The sequence below is a fragment of the Acanthochromis polyacanthus genome, chromosome 21 (genome assembly GCF_021347895.1).
Source record: "Acanthochromis polyacanthus isolate Apoly-LR-REF ecotype Palm Island chromosome 21, KAUST_Apoly_ChrSc, whole genome shotgun sequence".
NCBI classification, from domain to species: Eukaryota; Metazoa; Chordata; class Actinopteri; family Pomacentridae; genus Acanthochromis; species Acanthochromis polyacanthus.
Window position 1 is genome coordinate 3,922,035 of NC_067133.1, and position 19,142 is coordinate 3,941,176.

The 19,142-nt window shown below is 40.5% G+C and overlaps 1 protein-coding gene and 1 non-coding gene across 7 annotated transcripts in view; one reads left to right on the plus strand and one right to left on the minus strand.

Annotated features, from left to right (window-relative positions):
* Positions 1–11,064: 11,064 nt before the first annotated feature.
* trnas-aga (transfer RNA serine (anticodon AGA)) lies at positions 11,065–11,146 on the minus strand. Its single transcript has one exon. It is a non-coding gene; the product is annotated as a tRNA-Ser (tRNA).
* A 671-nt stretch (positions 11,147–11,817) lies between these two features.
* Positions 11,818–19,142, plus strand: part of bptf (bromodomain PHD finger transcription factor) — a 32,234-nt gene continuing 24,909 nt past the window's right edge. For 3 of the 6 annotated variants that reach the window (XM_022190701.2, XM_022190703.2, XM_022190704.2), the window contains exons 1-3: positions 11,821–12,610; positions 13,769–14,591; positions 16,767–16,987. In XM_022190701.2, coding sequence (XP_022046393.2) covers positions 12,097–12,610; positions 13,769–14,591; positions 16,767–16,987 — 1,558 coding nt within the window. In that variant the 5' untranslated portion in view covers positions 11,821–12,096. Of the gene's footprint in view, positions 12,611–13,768; positions 14,592–16,766; positions 16,988–19,142 lie in introns of all 6 variants that reach the window. The other 3 variants (XM_051941582.1, XM_051941581.1, XM_022190702.2) reach the window with 2 other exon arrangements.

Genomic DNA, 19,142 nt, shown 5'->3' on the forward strand with positions numbered 1-19,142 from the left:
TTTGTGGTTTATGTCTTTCTTTTTTTTTAAGACAAGTACCACATGGAAAGTAACTGAAGGATTAACAAATACACTTACTGCTCTTTAATAGGCTTCAGTTTCTTCACTAGAGGGAGCTGTTCAGTCATTGTCTGAGTGGTTCAAAATGTAAATTTACATCAACTATAAAAAAAAAAAGAAAATAGCAGCAGCACTGCAGGAACTGAAACATTTTCTGAAATTGTAATATAGGAACCACCTTTTTTCTTTTTCTTTCGTTTTCTTTGTGTTTGTCTAATGTTTTATGGATGAACAAAAAATGAAATTTAAAGAAATCCTTTGTCATTTTGGGTATTCAGTTGCCACAAGATTGATGAACAATAAAAATAAATATATTGCTGGGGCCAGCAGCTGCTTTGTTTAGAATAGAGAAGAAGCAGTCTGGCATACAAACGCCTAACAAAATGGCAAAGTAGCCTTTTTACACTGGAGTTCTGGTACCAATTATACAAAAGAGGAATAATCTTGGCTTTGAACTGCTGTTTGAGCTGTTTCCAGTCTTTGTGCTACACTAAGAGAAACAGCTGCAGGTTCCAGTTACATATTTGCCATTCTCACATCTAAATAATTTCTTTAAAGACTTAACCTCTGTTGAATAAGTGAAATGTTACACATTGAATAATGTCTTTATGTGATGAGCTAATATTTTCTTTGCCTGTAGGTGACATGCCAACATTCAGCAATTCCAAACAGATACTGTTGCCAATGTATGATATTGCTAATTAGAGAAGTATCTATCAATTACGGAAATATGCCTGTGTTTTTACTATAAGTTTAGACTACTTGAAGAGCCCGTATTATGGTTTTTGATTTCCCTTCAGTGCGTTATCTAGCTGCTTTTTGTGCATGTAAAAGGCCCGTAAACTTGAACTTAGAAGTTTACGCCAAATGGAAATATGCTCTCATGCAGAAAACAAATTCCTAAATTGCCTTGTTTGAAGTCCAGCCCTTTCCTCCTCGTCTCATCTACGTCACTATGTAACACCTAACTAGCTTATCTAGTTTGGTACGCCCTCAAACGAGGTATGAGCTGCTTCCTCACTATCCATGTGGACTGTACAAAACCAACATTACCTCGCTTTTATCGGGCCAGCCAACCAAACAGAGCATACTAACCTTTATAGATGGAGGTTTTTAAAGGGACAGGAGCTAAAACAGCATTTCAAACAGAGTGAGAAGAGGTTCTGCGTGGGTCTGAGAAATTAAGCCAATGTGGAAATGCCTTAAGCTACATTCTTACAAACAGCCAACAGGGGGCGACTCCTCTGGTTGCAATAGAGAAGTCTGATTGTATCGAAGTGTCATTTTATTTGTTACCTCAGTAAACATTTTCTTTATAGATTTTTAGTCTGAATCTCTAGTTTCAAGTCTCTTTCCATTCAGCATGATGTTTGTTTTGTAAATTATGGTCCCATTTAGAGTAAAATAGAGAATAACGCAGGGCATGTGATGACTACATGTGGACTGCAACTAATGGGCAACATCACAGTCGGTATGTCCATCTCTTACATACAGTCTATGGTGCTGTCACATTGTATTTTATGGGAAAATGCATGCATTTTTTTAAACATTAAAGCATGTTCTAGTAGACCTCAAAAAATAACCTGAAATGTGCATAATATGGGCTATTTAAAACAAGACTTTGAACCTTTTCCTAAATATTACTTCCTGTGGCCTTAAGTGGTAATTACAGGATAGTGACACGGTGCGTTGTGTTCGTTTCCTGCTTTACGTCTCATCTCGAACAGTTGAAATGTTAGTCTGTGATGTGCTATAATATAATGTAAAGGTAACATGAATAGCTCCAAGTCATTTGTAAGTGACTGTTAATCGGTCACCAGAAGCTGTTTGTTAGAGGCCAGGGTCATGACTCAGTAAGGAACTGAACTTTTATTTTTGTAGGATCTTCTTGCATAGTGTAGTTTTACCTTCACTCTTGACCTACATTATTTTCAGTGTTTCAGATTCATTAATGCTTCTTCCCACCAACTTGGCAGCAGGTTTTTTTTTTTTTTCCCACGTCTGTCAGTGCACTATGATAATGAGCTTGCAGACCTGAAACTTTCTTGTGATGACTAATTCATCACAGTGAATATCAGGCAAACTTAGATTTTTTTGGCAGAATCGTCGTTGCTTCTTCGCACAGTTGAAATCACAGATTGTTTCTTCGTCTGTGATGCTTCTTGAGGACTTTGACGATCTGCGAGCCGCCTTCATTGGCACTTGGTTTGAAAATGAAACCAGGAAACCATAAATGTCATAAAAAGAACAGCCCACATAACGACCAACTGAGACTGCAAGAATCTTTGTCTTTTTTTAACGCGAATCACCAAAATCAATTGAAAATATGACAACCCATAAGAGGTTTATCTTTGCCATCCTCTCCGTGGGTGATCTGCAGTTAAATAATGCTGCCTGTGTTGTCGTCTGGAAGTGCTCATATTACAAAATTAGCATCTCGACCTTAGAGGACGAAAAGGGAATTCTTCAAGACGTCAGAGCTATGGCGGTGAGTCAGCCAGTGGGTTTAGATAAACACCAACTCAATGTCTCTCTCGCTCTTGAGGTGCAGATGATGTGCATGTGTCAGTTGATGTGAAGACGCAGTGAAGAGGAAGCTGATGATTTCATTTCTCAGAGAGGAACCCGGGGTGCTTTGCAAGCTGCACTCTGCTGCAGCTCAGCAAGATCTTTAGTGGCACGTTAGCCATGGTCTGGTGCACTGTCTGCTCCACATTCAGACTTTTAGCACTCAGAGCACCACTTAGGCTCTTCTCTTCAATCCGCCTCCTCTCTGCCTTCATTTTTGTCACGGACAGCCTTAAACAGACGCTGTTGCATCAGTGTTGCTGTCCTCTTTCTAGCCCCCTCATCTGGAATGTATTCTGGTTCAGAGAGATATCATCCCGCTTCACTGCATCTATTCATCCTTTTGACATTTACCAGTAATGTAACCCACTGAGACGTTCACACTGTGCTGACCAGCTGTGGCACTGGCATTGGTTCAGATAAAATTAATACAAGTTTTCTTCTGCACTGTGTATGTGAAGCTACACTACACACAATACACAATAATAAGCCACTCATAATTCCAGGAGGCTTTTCTAAAGTGTAAGGCCTGAGTATGAACTCTGCCCCGGGGGTTTTGGCTCATCGGCTGTTTGCCATATGGTGCTGCTATAGTAGTCGACGGCAGTAATGACAGCTTTAAAAGCCCCGTTCTCGCCACGGTGCAGCGACATTTTAAGATGATTTGGGGATTTGCAAGTGAGGAGGACATTTCATGCAGAGTTGAGAAGATTATTATCAGCGTGTGAACTAGTGACCTGTTTGTCCCACTCCCTCAGCATTATTATTACAGCCCCTTGTATTGTGAGTCCACACATGCATTGGCATGATTGTTCAGAGACAGATTATATTGACTATTTGAGTATGTCTGGATTTAGTAGGAGTAAGAAATAAGCCCAGTTTTAGAAAATGCATGACAGGGAGATTTGCAGTAGGATGGTATTAAAAGGAAGGCTTTTTTTGTATCCAACTAAGAAAGAAAACAATAAAGACTAATGCCTGTGTGTGCAGGGGCAGGGCTGGGATGTTGGTGATGGCTGACACCCCACCCCCACCCCCACCCCATGGGACTTGACTGAGTCAGAAGGTGGTAGATTTGTTAGTAGGTTAGTTTGAAATCAACTTCGCCTCACCTGAAAAGTTAAAAGTTGCCAGTCAAGACGGACAGTCCCTCAGTCTGCACAGTAAGTTACAAAGACGCACTGATTAATTAAAGTATTATCAGAAACTTATCAATTTGCACACAGTGTCTGATAGTTTTCAACAGGGTGACCTATTTAACTGCCAAACAGGTGATGATGGTTGAACCTCCATCTTACATGAATTCTCATGGAAACCACCATCGACAATATATACACTACCAGTCAAAAGTTTGGACACACCTTCTCATTCAATGCTGTTTATTTATATTATTTTTATATTGTAGATTATTACTGAAGATTAACACTTTTTGTTTATGACTTAATTCTATATGTATTATTTTATAGTTTTGAGTATTTTCAGTATTAATCTACACTATACAAAAAGATTTTAAAAAAACACTGAATGAGAAGGTGTCTCCAAATGTTTGGCTGGTAGTGTACATCAGCTAAGCGCTACAAAAAAATAAACACTACTAAATAGTCAAATTCAAATACAATATTTTTGTTGAATTTTTTTTCAAAAACAAAGCAGCAACAAAGAAAAGATACACAATCATACCAACCACAGACAAAATCAAACCAACAGTGCTTCTCTTCTTTGACTAAGTAACCTGTTACCAAAAGTACATTTCAAACATCCTAATTAAAAATAATAAATTAAAAAAAGCAAATCACAAGCATGGAAATTGCATGGCCCATGATCACACACCTTCTTCAGGCGTTACATATGAGTCCTTAACATAATCAATGAAAAGCCACCATATCTTCTTTAACTCATGTTATTTTTTCAAGTGGAAGGTTTGTTAACATCTGTCTCAGCCCCCGAGTCACAACTGGTCTATTAATCTTTTTCCATAACAGTGCAATGCAGTTTTTGGCATTAAGCAGGTTGAGGTCTATGAATATTAATAGTTTTACTGTTGATATGTAAGATATTCAGACTGTCCTTCAGGGCTTCGCATCTGCCAGATGTTTTATTAATTTTACTATTCTACAATTTCATTTAGCAAACGCTTTTATCCAAAGCGATGAATGTCTGAGAGTAGATAAAACACAAGCAAGCGTCTAGTCAGGAGAAAACAACCTGGATAAGAGCCATAAAACAAGTTCAAGCGTGATAATAGGACCTTGGTGCCTCCAGGCAGTGCAGATGTATTCTAATTTTTTATTTTTTCCTGTCTGTCAAGTGGCATTCACTGAAGAGCCAGGTTTTAGTCTTTTCTTAAAGACTGAGAGGGACTCTGCAGCTCGAACAGAGTTTGGTAACTCGTTCCACCACCGGGGAACCACAAAGGAGAAGAGTCTAGCTGTCGTCCGGTCCTGTTGCGGGGGATGGATCAGGCGCTTTTTGTTGGCCGAGTGTAGTGAGCGGAAGTGGTTTCACATCTTTGTGAAGTTTTGATGCTGCTAAATACTTCATCAGCCCACTTTGAATATATAATAGACCAGAATTCATATATTGTTGCAGTTTATGGTCTGTAATTTTATTGTCTTCAGCCTCTCTGACTGATAAACCACACATGTATTCTGTTAACCTTCAAAATTAAACAAAACTAAAATCTCTCAAATTCAGCTAAAATAAAACGTTTCTTGTGTAATATCATATTGTTGAGTAACTAAACCCATCAGATGTTAGATCTGGTGACAGTCAGCCGTTTCCCATCGTGCAATGGCACTGCAGAGCCAGAGGCGCCAAAAACTGTAGCCGCTTTGATCTCATGATGTTATCGTAGCCTCCGTTTGCATCATGTCACAACAAGCCATAGTCAAACCAAACAGAAATCTAACTGGCATGAATTGTGTGATGATCGATTCTGTGCAGGTAAAGCTCACCTCGACAAGCCTTTTATCATAGATGGATTAATCAGGAGAAACTGGTTACAGGCCCAAGAGCCCCTGCACCAGAGCCACTGGAGGAAGTGACTGTTGGAAAGCTGAAAAAGCAAATAATTAATTATAAGATGACAGAAAATGGCCTTAAAGAGATGAAAAATCACTACTAAGAGATAAGGAGAAGCAAAACAGTGACCAAGAGCAGCAGGTCGACTTAAAAGAGACAGAACTGACTGTAAAAAAAATGCAAAATGACCACAAAAATACACAAAATGGCTGTGGGAAGAGGAAGCAAAATGTAGGTCTCCTTTTACATGTCTGCACCCAGGGCCCTGTTGTCTTATAACCTGTCCATTACTGTAATCTCATTATAGTTAAAAAAAAAATAATGTCATTACTTCATATTGGAACATTTGGCCTTCGTTTATTATACTCGATAAACAACACCGCTTTTATTGATGTACACAACTAGATATTTAAAGTCCAGTCTGTGTAGTTCCTTCAGAGTCTATTTCTGTCCATGTTTACTGTTTTCTTCTGTAAATGATAACTCCTGAGTGGGCAGCAGTCTGCCAGTGAGATGAAGTAAAATCATAAACCCGTGGGAACAATAGGTAACTCTGTGTAGGTGTCTGATAGGTGATAAAGTTATCAGATCACTTGCTTCAGTTGCATGAGCCCATGCATTTATCTGGCATGCAAAGGTTGAGACTTTCCACTCCCAGGCAGGTAGACGAGATGAGCTCCAACACACCTTTATGACGGCATTCAAGGTCACACCGGTGGGTACTGACGTAAGCTGAAGTCCCATAGTCCACTTTAAAGCTCCCCCTGAATTATCTGTCATGTTCTGTCATAACATCATAATGTGCTAGTTTATCATCTTTAACTAATTTAACACAAATAGCCTGTGTATTGCAAACACTGGATTATTTGTGCTCTGCCAGCCTGGTACTGCTGCTGCCAGCTGTCACAGAAACTTTTCAAAACAGTCTTTTCAAAATTAGACAAGAACAAGGACTCGTTCTGATAAATCAGTTCAGAGTCTAACATGAAAACACAGCTGAAGACAAATATTTGGACTTTCCAGTTATGAATATTAGAAATGATTTATGTAACAGCTCATCCATCCACAAGGTTTACTCAGACTCGCTTTCTGTTCAGACATTTATTGTGTATTACTGCCACCTACTGGCTAATCTCCGCAGTTTATTCTACCTGAATAAACCAGGATGCACTTTAAAATTACTAAAATTTGATATATAGTCTTTTTTTTTTATCCAACCAGTGGGTTTTTATCTGGCTAGGAATTACATAAAAGACAGTATGATATCCTGTCAGAGATGTTAATGTTACCCTTTTTCAAACTATTTCTAAGTTTCCTTATTTATTTATTTTTTACTAAAAATGCCACGTTCAAATTTATTCCTACCTTTTCTCAGTTATCAGTAGCAAATATTTTATTCTTCCAAACAGTTCTTGTGATTACTAACCACCTATGTGTATGTCTCCACTGGGATTTTGTTCCTCTTTGTGAAGATCTCCAGGCCTTTGAGGTTGAAGGCCTCCTCGTCATCGCTCGGGTCTTCAGCTTCCTCCACAGATTCTTGATAGATTCAGTTTTATTCTCTGGCTGTGTCACTTCAATGTGTTCATATTGGGTTTTTTTAATCATTTTGTTTGTTTTTATTATTTCAGATCATTGTCTTGTTACCCGAGGACATATTTCTCTGCTCAATGATGTTTTCCACCGCCATCTTAATGCTGTCTTTTCTCACAATGCTGTTTATTTTGACAAGGTTGTCTAGAAATACTACATTCCCAACACAATGCTTGACTGTGGAGATGGTGTTCTTGAGTTGAATTGTTCTCCTTTCTTTCACTGAAGCAAACAAATGTTTTCATCTCATCTAATAATAGAATTGATGTCCAAAATCTTACTTCTGTGTCCATTTATTTTTTTTCTTTGCAAATGATAGGTGAACTTTTGTGTGTGTTCTTTGAAGAAGAAGAGTTTTCAACCTTGTTCAGGGTCTGCTGGGGTACCAGATTGAAATGTTGGTACCAGAGTTGCTCAGATTCATCAGGATGGTCTTGGCGGTGATCGCTGGATTCTTCTTGGCTTCTTAGACTTCCATTCTTACCAGCGCAGGGATCACATTTGGCTTCCTACCAACCCTTTGAGACTGTTCTGACTGTTCTGTTCTGCGGAACTCCTTGTACTTTTTGAAGATATTCCCCACTGTGGGCACTTTAAAACACTTGGATATGGTTGTATAAACTTTTCCCACCACGTGAGCAGCTATAATATGCAGCCAAATGTCCTCGATAAGGTCCAAAAAGATGTGGGTGACTTTGAAAGAGGGTTCATTGTTGGGGAACAGATGGCAGGAACTAAAGCCACAAAGAAGCTCAGCTAGCTGGTGTTTCAGTGACAGCAGCGACTAAAGTGGCATCTGCATTCAGATCTGTGGGAGAGACATCAATAATTAGGGTCAGAAATTGTTGTTGGCGGAGCACGTTTGATGACCATAACTGAGAATGTCGGAGGACATTCGCAGGACGTGTTCAGACAGTCAGCCAGAACAGCCCATTTATGTAGAGAAGGTTATTATGCTGCAGTGCATGAACACCCCATTACAACAATGAATTCACATTGGAGAGTTTAAATTAGATGAGTCATTCTTCACCACATTCTTGACTTCTACATTGAGAGGATCTTTTTTATGTTGTGAAGGTCATTCAGCTGGTATGACTTGGGTCAACTTGTCCCCTTAGTGTGATGAGTCACTGTAAATCCAAGTCAGTAATCGTCTTTATCCTGAAATTAAACACTTCTATCCAGATGGAAGTGCTCTCTTTGATTAATTTAAAATGATGTGAATCGTAGGCTATGGCCTTCAGTCACCAGATCTCAACAAAATTAAACAGCTGTGGGAGATTTTGGACTGACATTTTGAGCAGACATCTAATGTGAAAACAACTTTTTAAAGAATGGTGATCGTGCCGAGGTGCATCGAAGCTGTTGTGGTAGCTTTTTAAATCATTTATTCAACAGAAATATCAGAGGCTGAAATGTTCTCCTGTGGACAGAGGTCTCAGAAGCTAGGATGACCCTTTTAAGCAGAAATAACCTCTTGATTGTTCATCATATTTGACATCAGCTTGATGAACCTTTTGACTGCTCCAGGCCAAATTCCTTCAGTTGTAGTTGATGATGTTTTGAAGTTTTCATGGATCTGCTTCCTCTTTCAAATCCCGATTCTTTAACTGAGTTTTTCTGTAATACTCTAATTCTTCTATCTGAGCCGTAGACTGATGGATTCACTGTAGTTTAACTCTAATATCCTTTTTGGACAACTTCACTTGGCTTAACTCCCATGCAGGCCAAATTGTGCATTATCATACTGATCTGAAGACGCTTGAACCCAGCAGCTAACAGTTATCTGCTGCAATGAAATTTAGGGATCTTGGAGATATCTTTTGAAATTCACACCACTTTTTAGCTGACTTAACGTATAGTGAAATAATTTCTTTTTAAAAAAAAAACTTGTATTTATTATTATTATTATTATTATAGATATAGTTCTTTTTTTCTATATGAAGGTCTTAGAGAGCTGATGATACCACAAACTTCAGTAGTCAGAAGTTTACATAAGACAGGTTCCACCAGTGACTCCATCTGGAGGTCCTAATCATTGGCACCTAACCCGGAACATCTGAAATGTCACAGTTCCTTACTTTTCAAAGTGACTGATCTATTTTTCTAAATTATATTGGCTACCATTTGTTTGAGTGTATGTTCTTTGATTAAATAGTCTATCATATTTCTTTTGTGTCTGTCACAGACATTGATCCTCAGTGGGAGACTTTCAGCCATGGACTCTATCTTTTTACACCCATCAGACATAACATTATGGAAACCTGCCTTGTGTTGGTCCCTTTTCTCCTGCTAAAAGTCCTCTGACCCAATGGGGCTTGGACACAGGACCTTAGGAGATGTCCCGTGGCACTGGGATGTCCTGTGGGTTGCAGAGTGGGACCTACCTAGATCAGGCTTGTCCTGACAAGTCCCATAGATGCTCAATAAGATTTGGATCTCGGGAGTGTGGAACCTAAGTGAACAGTTTAGCTCTGTTGCATTCCTCAGGGTACTCCTGAGCAGTTTTTGCATTGTGTCGTTGTGCATTGTCTTGCTGAGGGTGGGAACTGGCATAAGGGACTGCTGCAGCCATAGGGGGTTGTGGGATTGCTTGACCTGCAATGTTTAGGTGGGTGATACATGTCAAACGTCCACATGAATGTCAGGACTCAAGGTTTCCCAGCAGAACATTGATGTGTCACCAGCCAGAGGTCATAATGTTGTGGCTGATCGGTGTATCTTCTCAACGCAACATTTGGGGGCGCTGTTTCATTATTTTAGCGCATTACAGTGGGGTTTTCCGTAATGGAGCCTCAATCACTGCTTTGTGAACATGAACACAACATTTTGACCTCGATTGTCGTCGTTTTCTAAAAATGCTCAGCTATCTGTGACGTTTGTTGGAATAACCGAGATCGGAAGAAGTTAATAAGAAAAGTAACGACAAAAAAGGATGACGTTGTCGGCAGGATTCGAACCTGCGCGGGGAGACCCCAATGGATTTCTAGTCCATCGCCTTAACCACCTTACCAAAAATAGACACGTCTGAATATATAAATATTGCTGTTTATATTTTTGATTATTAGTCGTACACAGACAGATGTAAAACGAATGAAAAGTTTAATTATTATAAGTTTCATTTTTAATTGTTAAATTATTATTATTATACTACTTATTATGCATGTTTAATACAGCTGGATACATCTGTCTGCTATGTTCAAACACATAACCAGGCTCCATTACCGGCGGGGAGAAAATGCCACACATAGCCAATAAATTACTGTTACACTAGCGAAAAATGAAACTTGCCACAATTCAATCAAATCTTAAGGCTTTTCCCGAGAAATTGGCAAAGTAAGTTTACACAGCACACAAAGAAATAAATAAGTTACTATTGGTCTTCTGATTCTGTCATATCACCAATATTCCTACCGTCGCCACACTATGCTGGTATGTACAGTGATGCTATTACAGGCAGAACTTCGTTAGCAAAGCGGCTACTTAAGAAGAAAAGTAGAAATATAAGTTGAATAACGTGCTAACTTGACGGGAAATTGAATCTCATACTGCTTTGTCACATCATTTTATATTCGGCTTAAACACTGCGGTACTTTTCTGAGTTTTAATGAAGTTTCCAAACCTTTTCTGCTCTTTTCCCGGGTCTTATGCGGTGAAAACATGGCCGACATTCTGAAGAGATACCCACGCCCCCTTTACATCACGTTACAACACATTACGTGTTCGGACATTGTTTAGAATTCTTTGATCTTGTTAGGAATGTGTTAGGAACTCGGAACAGTCCATTTACTAAATAAATAAAATAGCGACAGAAAACGATGACGTTGTCGGCAGGATTCGAACCTGCGCGGGGAGACCCCAATGGATTTCTAGTCCATCGCCTTAACCACTCGGCCACGACAACCCACAAACATGCTTGGTATATGATCAATTCATACCTACGGAAAACCTTCAAAATGTGTACGATTTTTGATATAATATGATGTAATTATATTATCATTACAGTGATGTACTAGCATCTCTGTAGGGAAAGTGAAACTCGAATTAATCTAACTCCGATCATTACCGTAAAATTTGAAAAGAAGAATTAATATAGCCCGTTTAGCTAATTTCATTATCGTATTAAATGAAAAATTTAGTATTTTGGCAGTATTTTACCGTTTTGTAGCTGTTCTGCATACAATCATATCAACACGCAAAGCGGATGAGAGATTGAAATTGTTGCGATCTTAATAATATCGTACGCATACATTTTTATTTTTCACTTTTTCCACAAACACTATGACTGCCACTTACATGTCAGCAGATAATTTATTGATAATTTTAACGTACAGTCTATTTTGCGTGTATACAGTCTGTTATCATTGAATTACCTGCATGACTGTCGTGTTTTCTCCACCTATGTAAGACGCTGCTATGAGACGCGAAGCTGCGCCAACTACGTTTTCCGATATTTGCTTATTCAACCTGAAACATCCTACTTCTGTGAGGGGAATGAAAAAAGGCTAAGTGTGAGTGAAAACATGAGAGTAATTTGGAGTAATTGTCAGTTCAGTCATTGTTGCCACTGAGCTGGAAGCAGAGACACCACGTGACTGGCTCGGTGAGGGCCTGCTGTTTGTTCAGCCAGAGAGGCAGAGAAGAAGAAAAATGGCGGCTCAAGGCGAACCCGAACGGGACGCCGGGCTAACGTTTTGAGCTTTCTCACCCGAAAGGACCCAGGGGCTCGGCGGGGTGACCGCACGGTTTGAATCCTCACCGCTTCGGCTTCGCGGCGGTATCGCTTTCGCTCGCGTCCGTGCAGGATAAATAAACGCAAACATTGGGATTGTAAAATAATAGAATTCGCCTATCATGAGAGGGAAAAGGGGCAGGCCGCCCAAACCGCTACAAACCGAGGAGCCATCACCAGCTACGGGCCGGGGCTTGCGACCCAGGAGGAATCTGAAGCCCAGGTTGAGGGACAGCGGGGATGAGGACGCCGACAGCCCCACAAGGGAGCCCACCAAGTCGGCCAGAAAGAGGAAATGGGGCTCCGTAACGTCAACACGGGGTAGGGGACGAGGTAGAGGTGGCGGCGGCGGCAGAGGAGGCAGAGGTGGACGTGGAGGAAGGCGGACGGCTGCGTCCAAAACAGTGGTGTACGACGACCACGAGAGCGAGGACGAGGACGATGCTGTCAGTTTGAGGTCGGAGGAGGACGAGTTTATTGAGGAGGAACCTCAGTCCGAGGAGGATGAGGCCCTCAAAGCAGACTCTGATTGCCTGGAAGATGATGTGCTGGACGAGGAGGAGGAGGAGGCGGATGATGCCAGCTACTGTACAGAGAGTAGCTTTCGGAGTCAGAGCACACACGCCAGCACTCCGGGTAAATAAACACGATCACGCCATGGCTACAGTGTCTCAGCACACACTACAGAGGCTAGAAAATGTATCTTTAAATGCTGCAGATGAGTGTTTTGGATGAGTACAGGAAGCAGTAAGGTTATTGTTCAAAATGGAGAATGCACACTGTATGAACACAGGCCGCAGTCCGCTCATTAGTGCTGCTGCAGGTGGATTGAATCGGTCGCTCTGTCGACACTTTATTTGGCTGCCATCACACTCTGTTGTGAGATAATTCGCAGTTGTTTCTAGAATAACTGTGAGGGCCTCCAGCTTGAAATATCACAGCTGCATTTAAAACCATAACGTAGCTGCTAGCGTGCTAACGTTAGCGACCGAAACTAGCTCCATGCTGCCAACTGTGTAAAAGTCTGTGTCAGTGAGATAATGGTAAAGTTATTATGTTTATCACTCACTTCTACGTGATTACACTACTTAATAGGAGAAAAAGAAACTGTAGCTTTTGGCTGAAGTTAATAATTAGAACGAAAAACGAGCTAGCTTTGGCTTGCTTAGCTTTGGCTAGCATGCCTGTCAGTTCTGTCACTTTACCAGCTATTAGCGTGGTTTTAAGTTATTTAATCATTTTTAAACACTATAAAAGACCTACAGCTAATGTGTACACGATGTTTCGAAGCAATAGAGGCTATAATGGGAGGCCTGACTTGCATTAAGGTTAAAAGCCAGCTGCACAGCTTATGTTTTCCTTCATGCCGGTGGATGAGCAGCCTCATTTAGCTAGTAATGACACTGGCCATGTGTTGAGCCGGCTCAGCCCAAGTAGCACACTTAGAAATTTGCTACCAATTAAGTCTCGATTTCATAAGATATACTTTTCACATTCTGAGTTTTCTAATTCTGGCAAATTCACTTCACATTTAAGTTTGAAATTATGAAAGTCCAACCACTTTTAGAAATGTACCACTTTCCACGCTTTCAACTCTTGTTGTTGTTATTTCAATAAAAAGCTGGCTGATACTGATGACTTCAGATAGCCTGCTTGTCGTAATGGGTTTAAAGCTTCAGTGATTTTTATACAGCTGTAAAAACAAATGTTTATATGTGTGTAGCAGAGAAATATCTGGCGTACTGTTCGGATGGTATAATTACGTTTTTTGGGGGGGGTTTTTGTGTCCAACAGGGAAGAAGAAATTTCGGGCTCCTCGACCTCGTACTCCCATTCTCGAGGACAAGGAGATTCCTCCTCTTGAGCTTCCTGACACCTCTATGGATCTCCTGGTGCCTAATGAGGAGCTGCTCAATGCCACCTCCATCTACGAGGTGGTACGGAACTTCAGCCCGGTGCTGCGTCTCTCACCATTCCGTTTTGAGGACTTCTGTGCAGCACTGGTTGGCCAGGAGCAGTGCACTTTAATAGCAGAGACCCATATTTCCCTGTTGAAGGTCATCCTACGTGAGGAGGACTCTTCCAACACTACCTTTGGCCCCGCTGACCTCAAGGACAGCGTCAACTCCACTCTGTACTTTATTGATGGCATGACATGGCCTGAGGTGTTGCGGGCGTACTGTGAGAGTGATCGGGAGTACCATCATGTTCTGCCATACCAGGAGGTGGATGAGTATCCCTACGGTCCCCTTGAGGGCAAGATCAAGGTGCTGCAGTTCTTAGTGGACCAGTTTCTCACCACCAACATCGCCCGTGAAGAGCTGATGTCTGACGGCAGTATGCAGTATGACGACCACTGCCGCGTGTGCCACCGCCTGGGGGATCTGCTGTGCTGCGAGACCTGCTCAGCTGTCTACCACCTGGAGTGTGTGAAGCCACCGCTGGAGGAGGTTCCAGAGGACGAGTGGCAGTGCGAGATTTGTGTGGCGCACAAGGTGCCCGGTGTCACAGACTGTGTGACCGAGGCCCAGAAAAACAGGCCCTACATCCGCCAGGAGCCCATTGGATACGACCGCCACCAGAGGAAATACTGGTTCCTTAACAGAAGGATTATTGTGTAAGTATTGTGGGATTACCTTTAGTTTGGTACCAACCTCCCTTTTTTTTCCCTACAAAATATTGCACCAAATGTGCCTTAAACTTAGAAATCTTAAATGAAAACAAATAGTAGCAGCAAGCATATTAGTATTCTCATTTATCCAGGTAAAAATGCGTCACAGAAGTCATTTTCAAGTGTAATTGTGCCAAATAGCAACTACGACTGGCAGACAGTACAAGTCATCACATTGCACACATATCAAGTGTGTATCATCGAATACACAGAGAAAAAATCTGCAATTTGATCAAACATGATTACATGTTGTAGTTCACTCCTGACCTTTTTACAGAATGTGAATGTGTAGAACTGCACAACGAGTCACTATATTAACTGTCAGTGAGTCATGTTGTGATGTTTCACATAGTTACGTTATCAATTGTTTTCAAGCAAATTGTCATCAAATTGAACATAATTTATTATTAAGGTACATGCTTAACACCTGGAAGATTTTTTCAAATTTATTACATAACATTGAAACACACTTAAGTGTTCATAACGTCAAATTGATGAATTAACTTGTACTTCTGCATACATTTGCAATACCGAGCAAGTATTGTCTGTTATGCAAGGCTTGTAAATGTGAAGAGTAGCTATAGGTGTTCAGCCTCAGAGATAAGATTTGTCATATTGCAGATTTACTATCTAGTGTTACTAATAGTCTTTTGTTTTTAACTTTAGTTGACTGTAGATTTTAGTTGGGCACATGTGCACTTCTGAATGTATAGTAATACTTCTCTTATGGATCTTAGACAATGTTTCCGCCGTCGGGGTTTATATGGTGCACATATAATAAAAGCAATAATAGAGTTTAACACGTAAAAGATAAGCACAGTTCATAGTATATTAGTATTTAGGTGTATAGAGCCTATATTGAATACCTTTTAACGGCCTTTTAGTGAGGAAATGTGTTGAAATGGGGGATTGAGTGATGAACATCCAGCTATTTCACAATCATTCGTATTAATATAGTCATATCGAGTTCAGTCATGTCACCAGGCTCAACAGCTTTTAGTCAAACAAATTCAATTAGAACTGCTGGTGTAAACACAGCTTACATGTTGCAGTATGAATCATATATTTAATACTAATTATATGCATCAGTGCACTGAGAGACACTGAGATGCTTTCATGTAATACATGTGACTGTGGTGATGAGGCAGTGAAAATGTACCAGCTTGTGTAGTTACCCGTGACCTGTGTCATCATTCACTGAGCCTTATGAAACAACATCATCTGTTGTAACACTAAATGTACATTTACTCTGAACGGACAAGCCTCAGTTGAATGAGTAAACATATGCAAACATAATGGCAGCGAGAGGAACATACTTTACTGAAAAGATGGTCTCACATTAGCAGACCTGTATCTACGCTGTGTCTGTTTTTCCATCCTAAAATGTGAAACAGCTGGAGAGTGAAAGTGAAAGTTGCTGAGAAAATCAATTGGCGCGCAAAATGCAACAAGCTTCCATGAATTCAGTCATTTGTTTGTCTCAAGATTATAGAAGAGCTCTGCAATCAAGGCGCTTTATATTTATTGGCAGTTGTGCTTTTCTAGAATGCATCCACACCCACTATTATGCTGTGTTTGAGCATAACCTTTATGAACAAAACATGGAGTTCAGCTTACTGGCACACAGTGTCTGCCAGAGCCTTTTAATCTTCTTGATTTGGGAGTAAAATGGAACTCGGTACCTGAGCTGAACTGTCTTGCACCCAGAGAATAGTAATGAGTAGATGAGCAGTCTGCTTGAGTCACAGATATACCTGTCCTTGAGAGCTTTATCTCAAACCAGATAAACTTTTTTCCCTCACAAATGGCTTGTATCTGTATATGTGTCAGCTTCCTTCACCAACTGAATTTTAACATTCAAACTTGCTTGTAAAGACTTTCTCAGCAGAGGTAATTGAATGAAACTCAAAGATTAGTTGATGATATTCCAATACCAAAAGTTAGAACTCACACAAATCTATATTATAAATGAGTAAGTTGGTAAAGAAACGAGTGCCATGAGGTCAACATGTTTATATTTTCCATTAACTTGCATTGTAAGGGTAGCCTACAGCGAACTAATGGAAAAAGTAATGCATTACAGTCTGAGTTTTAATCATCTATCCTGTTTTTACTCACCAGTGAGGAAGATGGGGAGCATGAGAAGAAGAAGATCTGGTACTACAGCACCAAGGCACAGCTGGAGGAGCTCATGGAGTGCCTGGATAAGGAGTACTGGGAGATGGACCTGTACGCCACGCTGGACGAGATGAAGGAGGAGGTGCAAGCTCACATGGACATCACAGAGGACCTCACCAACAAAGCCCGTGGAAACAATAAAGCCTACCTCACTGCTGTCAACGGTACAAGTTTTACCTTTATTATCCTCTTACCCCACAATAGAGGAAGTCTTCTAACGTTAGTGTTGTGGTTAAGAGTTTATTGTGAGTCGGTTGTACTGATGTTCATGTGAGCAGGTTTTGAAGGTGACATGGAGGGAATCATTGATTTGACTGTTAATGATCAGCACACGTGCAACTCTGGCTGTGAAGTGCATGTTTGCGTCCTGCAGAGTTGCATTCTGAACCGGTCCGTCTAAGCTTCACATAACACCGCTCTTCCCATTAGGCAGCATTGCTTTGCATAGATGACAGTTGGGTGCTGCCTTTTTCTTCCTGCCTCGCATTCTCTCAGACGACAAGCAACTGTTTTCCCCTCTGTCTTCCTCCAAGGAGTCAGAGTGGTTAGAACGCTTTTGATTACTTAGCCAGCAGTCTCCGTTTCTGTTTGACAGGCTGCCGTATCTGTCTGTTTTTGTAACACTTTCCCTGTGTGTGTGTGTGTGTGTGTGTGTGTGTGTGTGTGTGTGTGTGTGTGTGTGTGTGTGTGTGTGTGTGTGTGTGTGTGTGTGTGTGTGTGTGTGTGTGTGTGTGTGTGTGTGTGTGTGTCACCAAAACTGCCTGATTGCAGTTCTCACAAAGACAGCGAGGTACAGTGTTTTATTGGGGATGTGCCTCTGGCGTTCTGTCAAAAACTAGACCTTTGAATATGTATTCTGTAACCTGAAACGGAAGAAAATATGTTTCTGGAAAACTGCTGCTGCACCTTGCTTTTCTTCATTCGAAGTAAGAGGCCGTGATTGTTTCTGCCCCAGTGAAAATTATATTTGTGAAACATGCTTCCCTGGAGATTTTGGAGAACTCTCTTTTGGATCTTGGTGTGTTTGGAGTAACTGCATTTTGATGGGTTGAAAATAGCAGCTTCTACTGAATCTAATCACAAGAATGCTGGTAGACCTGTTGTGGTGAACGTAGGATACGTGTCTTACATATTATCCATAGAACTAATACAGTTTAGTCACTTTTTGAAAGAAAATTAATCAAGTTGAAGCTTCTTGAATGCAACCATTTCTGTTTTGTGAAAATGTCTCTGTTGTGGATTGATGGTTGTAGTAGAGAATCTGAGGCTGTCTCCTTTGACTGGTAAATTAAAACGGGTATATTTCACTTTATGGTATCTTAGAGACAGAAGGACTTATTTAGAAAATTGGCAAAACAGATTAATCAATCATAGAAATAACTATTACTTTAGTTGCGGTCTTACTAATTGAAACTTGATCAAGTGATGTTTGTTCTCAGTACTGTAACATCCAGCTGTAAGAAGTACAGTACCGTACCCTTCATCCACTGTTAATCACTTGTTCTTCATCTTCTACAAAAAGTGTCAAATTTTATTTAAACCTATGCTGTAGAACTTTAGTCTCCACCATCTAGCAATAAGAGTAATAATACAAATGCAGCAGGCTTAAGCTTTATGCTTATCTGTCAGGTGCTCTCTTTCTAGTTGTTGCAGCCTCCTCTCTCTATCATTACACTTTCACCACTGGCAAACCGATCAATATAATCTGACGTCAAATACCAGGTTTCAAACTCCGGCTTATTGCGAAATACAAAGAGATATATTTATTTATTTTGTTTGGCTTTAATGTACAGATGTTCATTTATATGTGAAAGCTTTGCCTTCAGGCTCTAGTCTTTTCTGGAATCTTGACAGCAGCCTTAAATTTGCATTAATTCGGAGAAATCAGAAAATAAACAGCCTGTAAACAAGGTTTCACTGCATGTAAAAGTCTCTGCAAATGTCCCTTTGGTTCGGCTTAGGTGGTTCTTGCTCTGCAGAACCACTAACGACATGTTGTCTGCTCATGACGAGGCACTGAAGCGCAAATTTGTTTGCTGTATTCCTCATTCCCTACTGTGTACCACAGACAGTCAGCAGCTGTCAATCAAACATAGACACTGAGGTGCCCTCCCCGACAACAGAGACATTACTCTGAAATCTTTTGTTTTCCTTTTAACAGCACAAAATTCTGAGCAATAGATTAAAAAGCACCATTGTAGACTGCAGAAAGGATGATTAAATGTGATTACAGCTTTTTTTTAAAACTTAGATAACCAGTAAACTAGGTCCTATATTTATGCAACATATTTATAACCTAACACTGCCCTCCTCCTCATG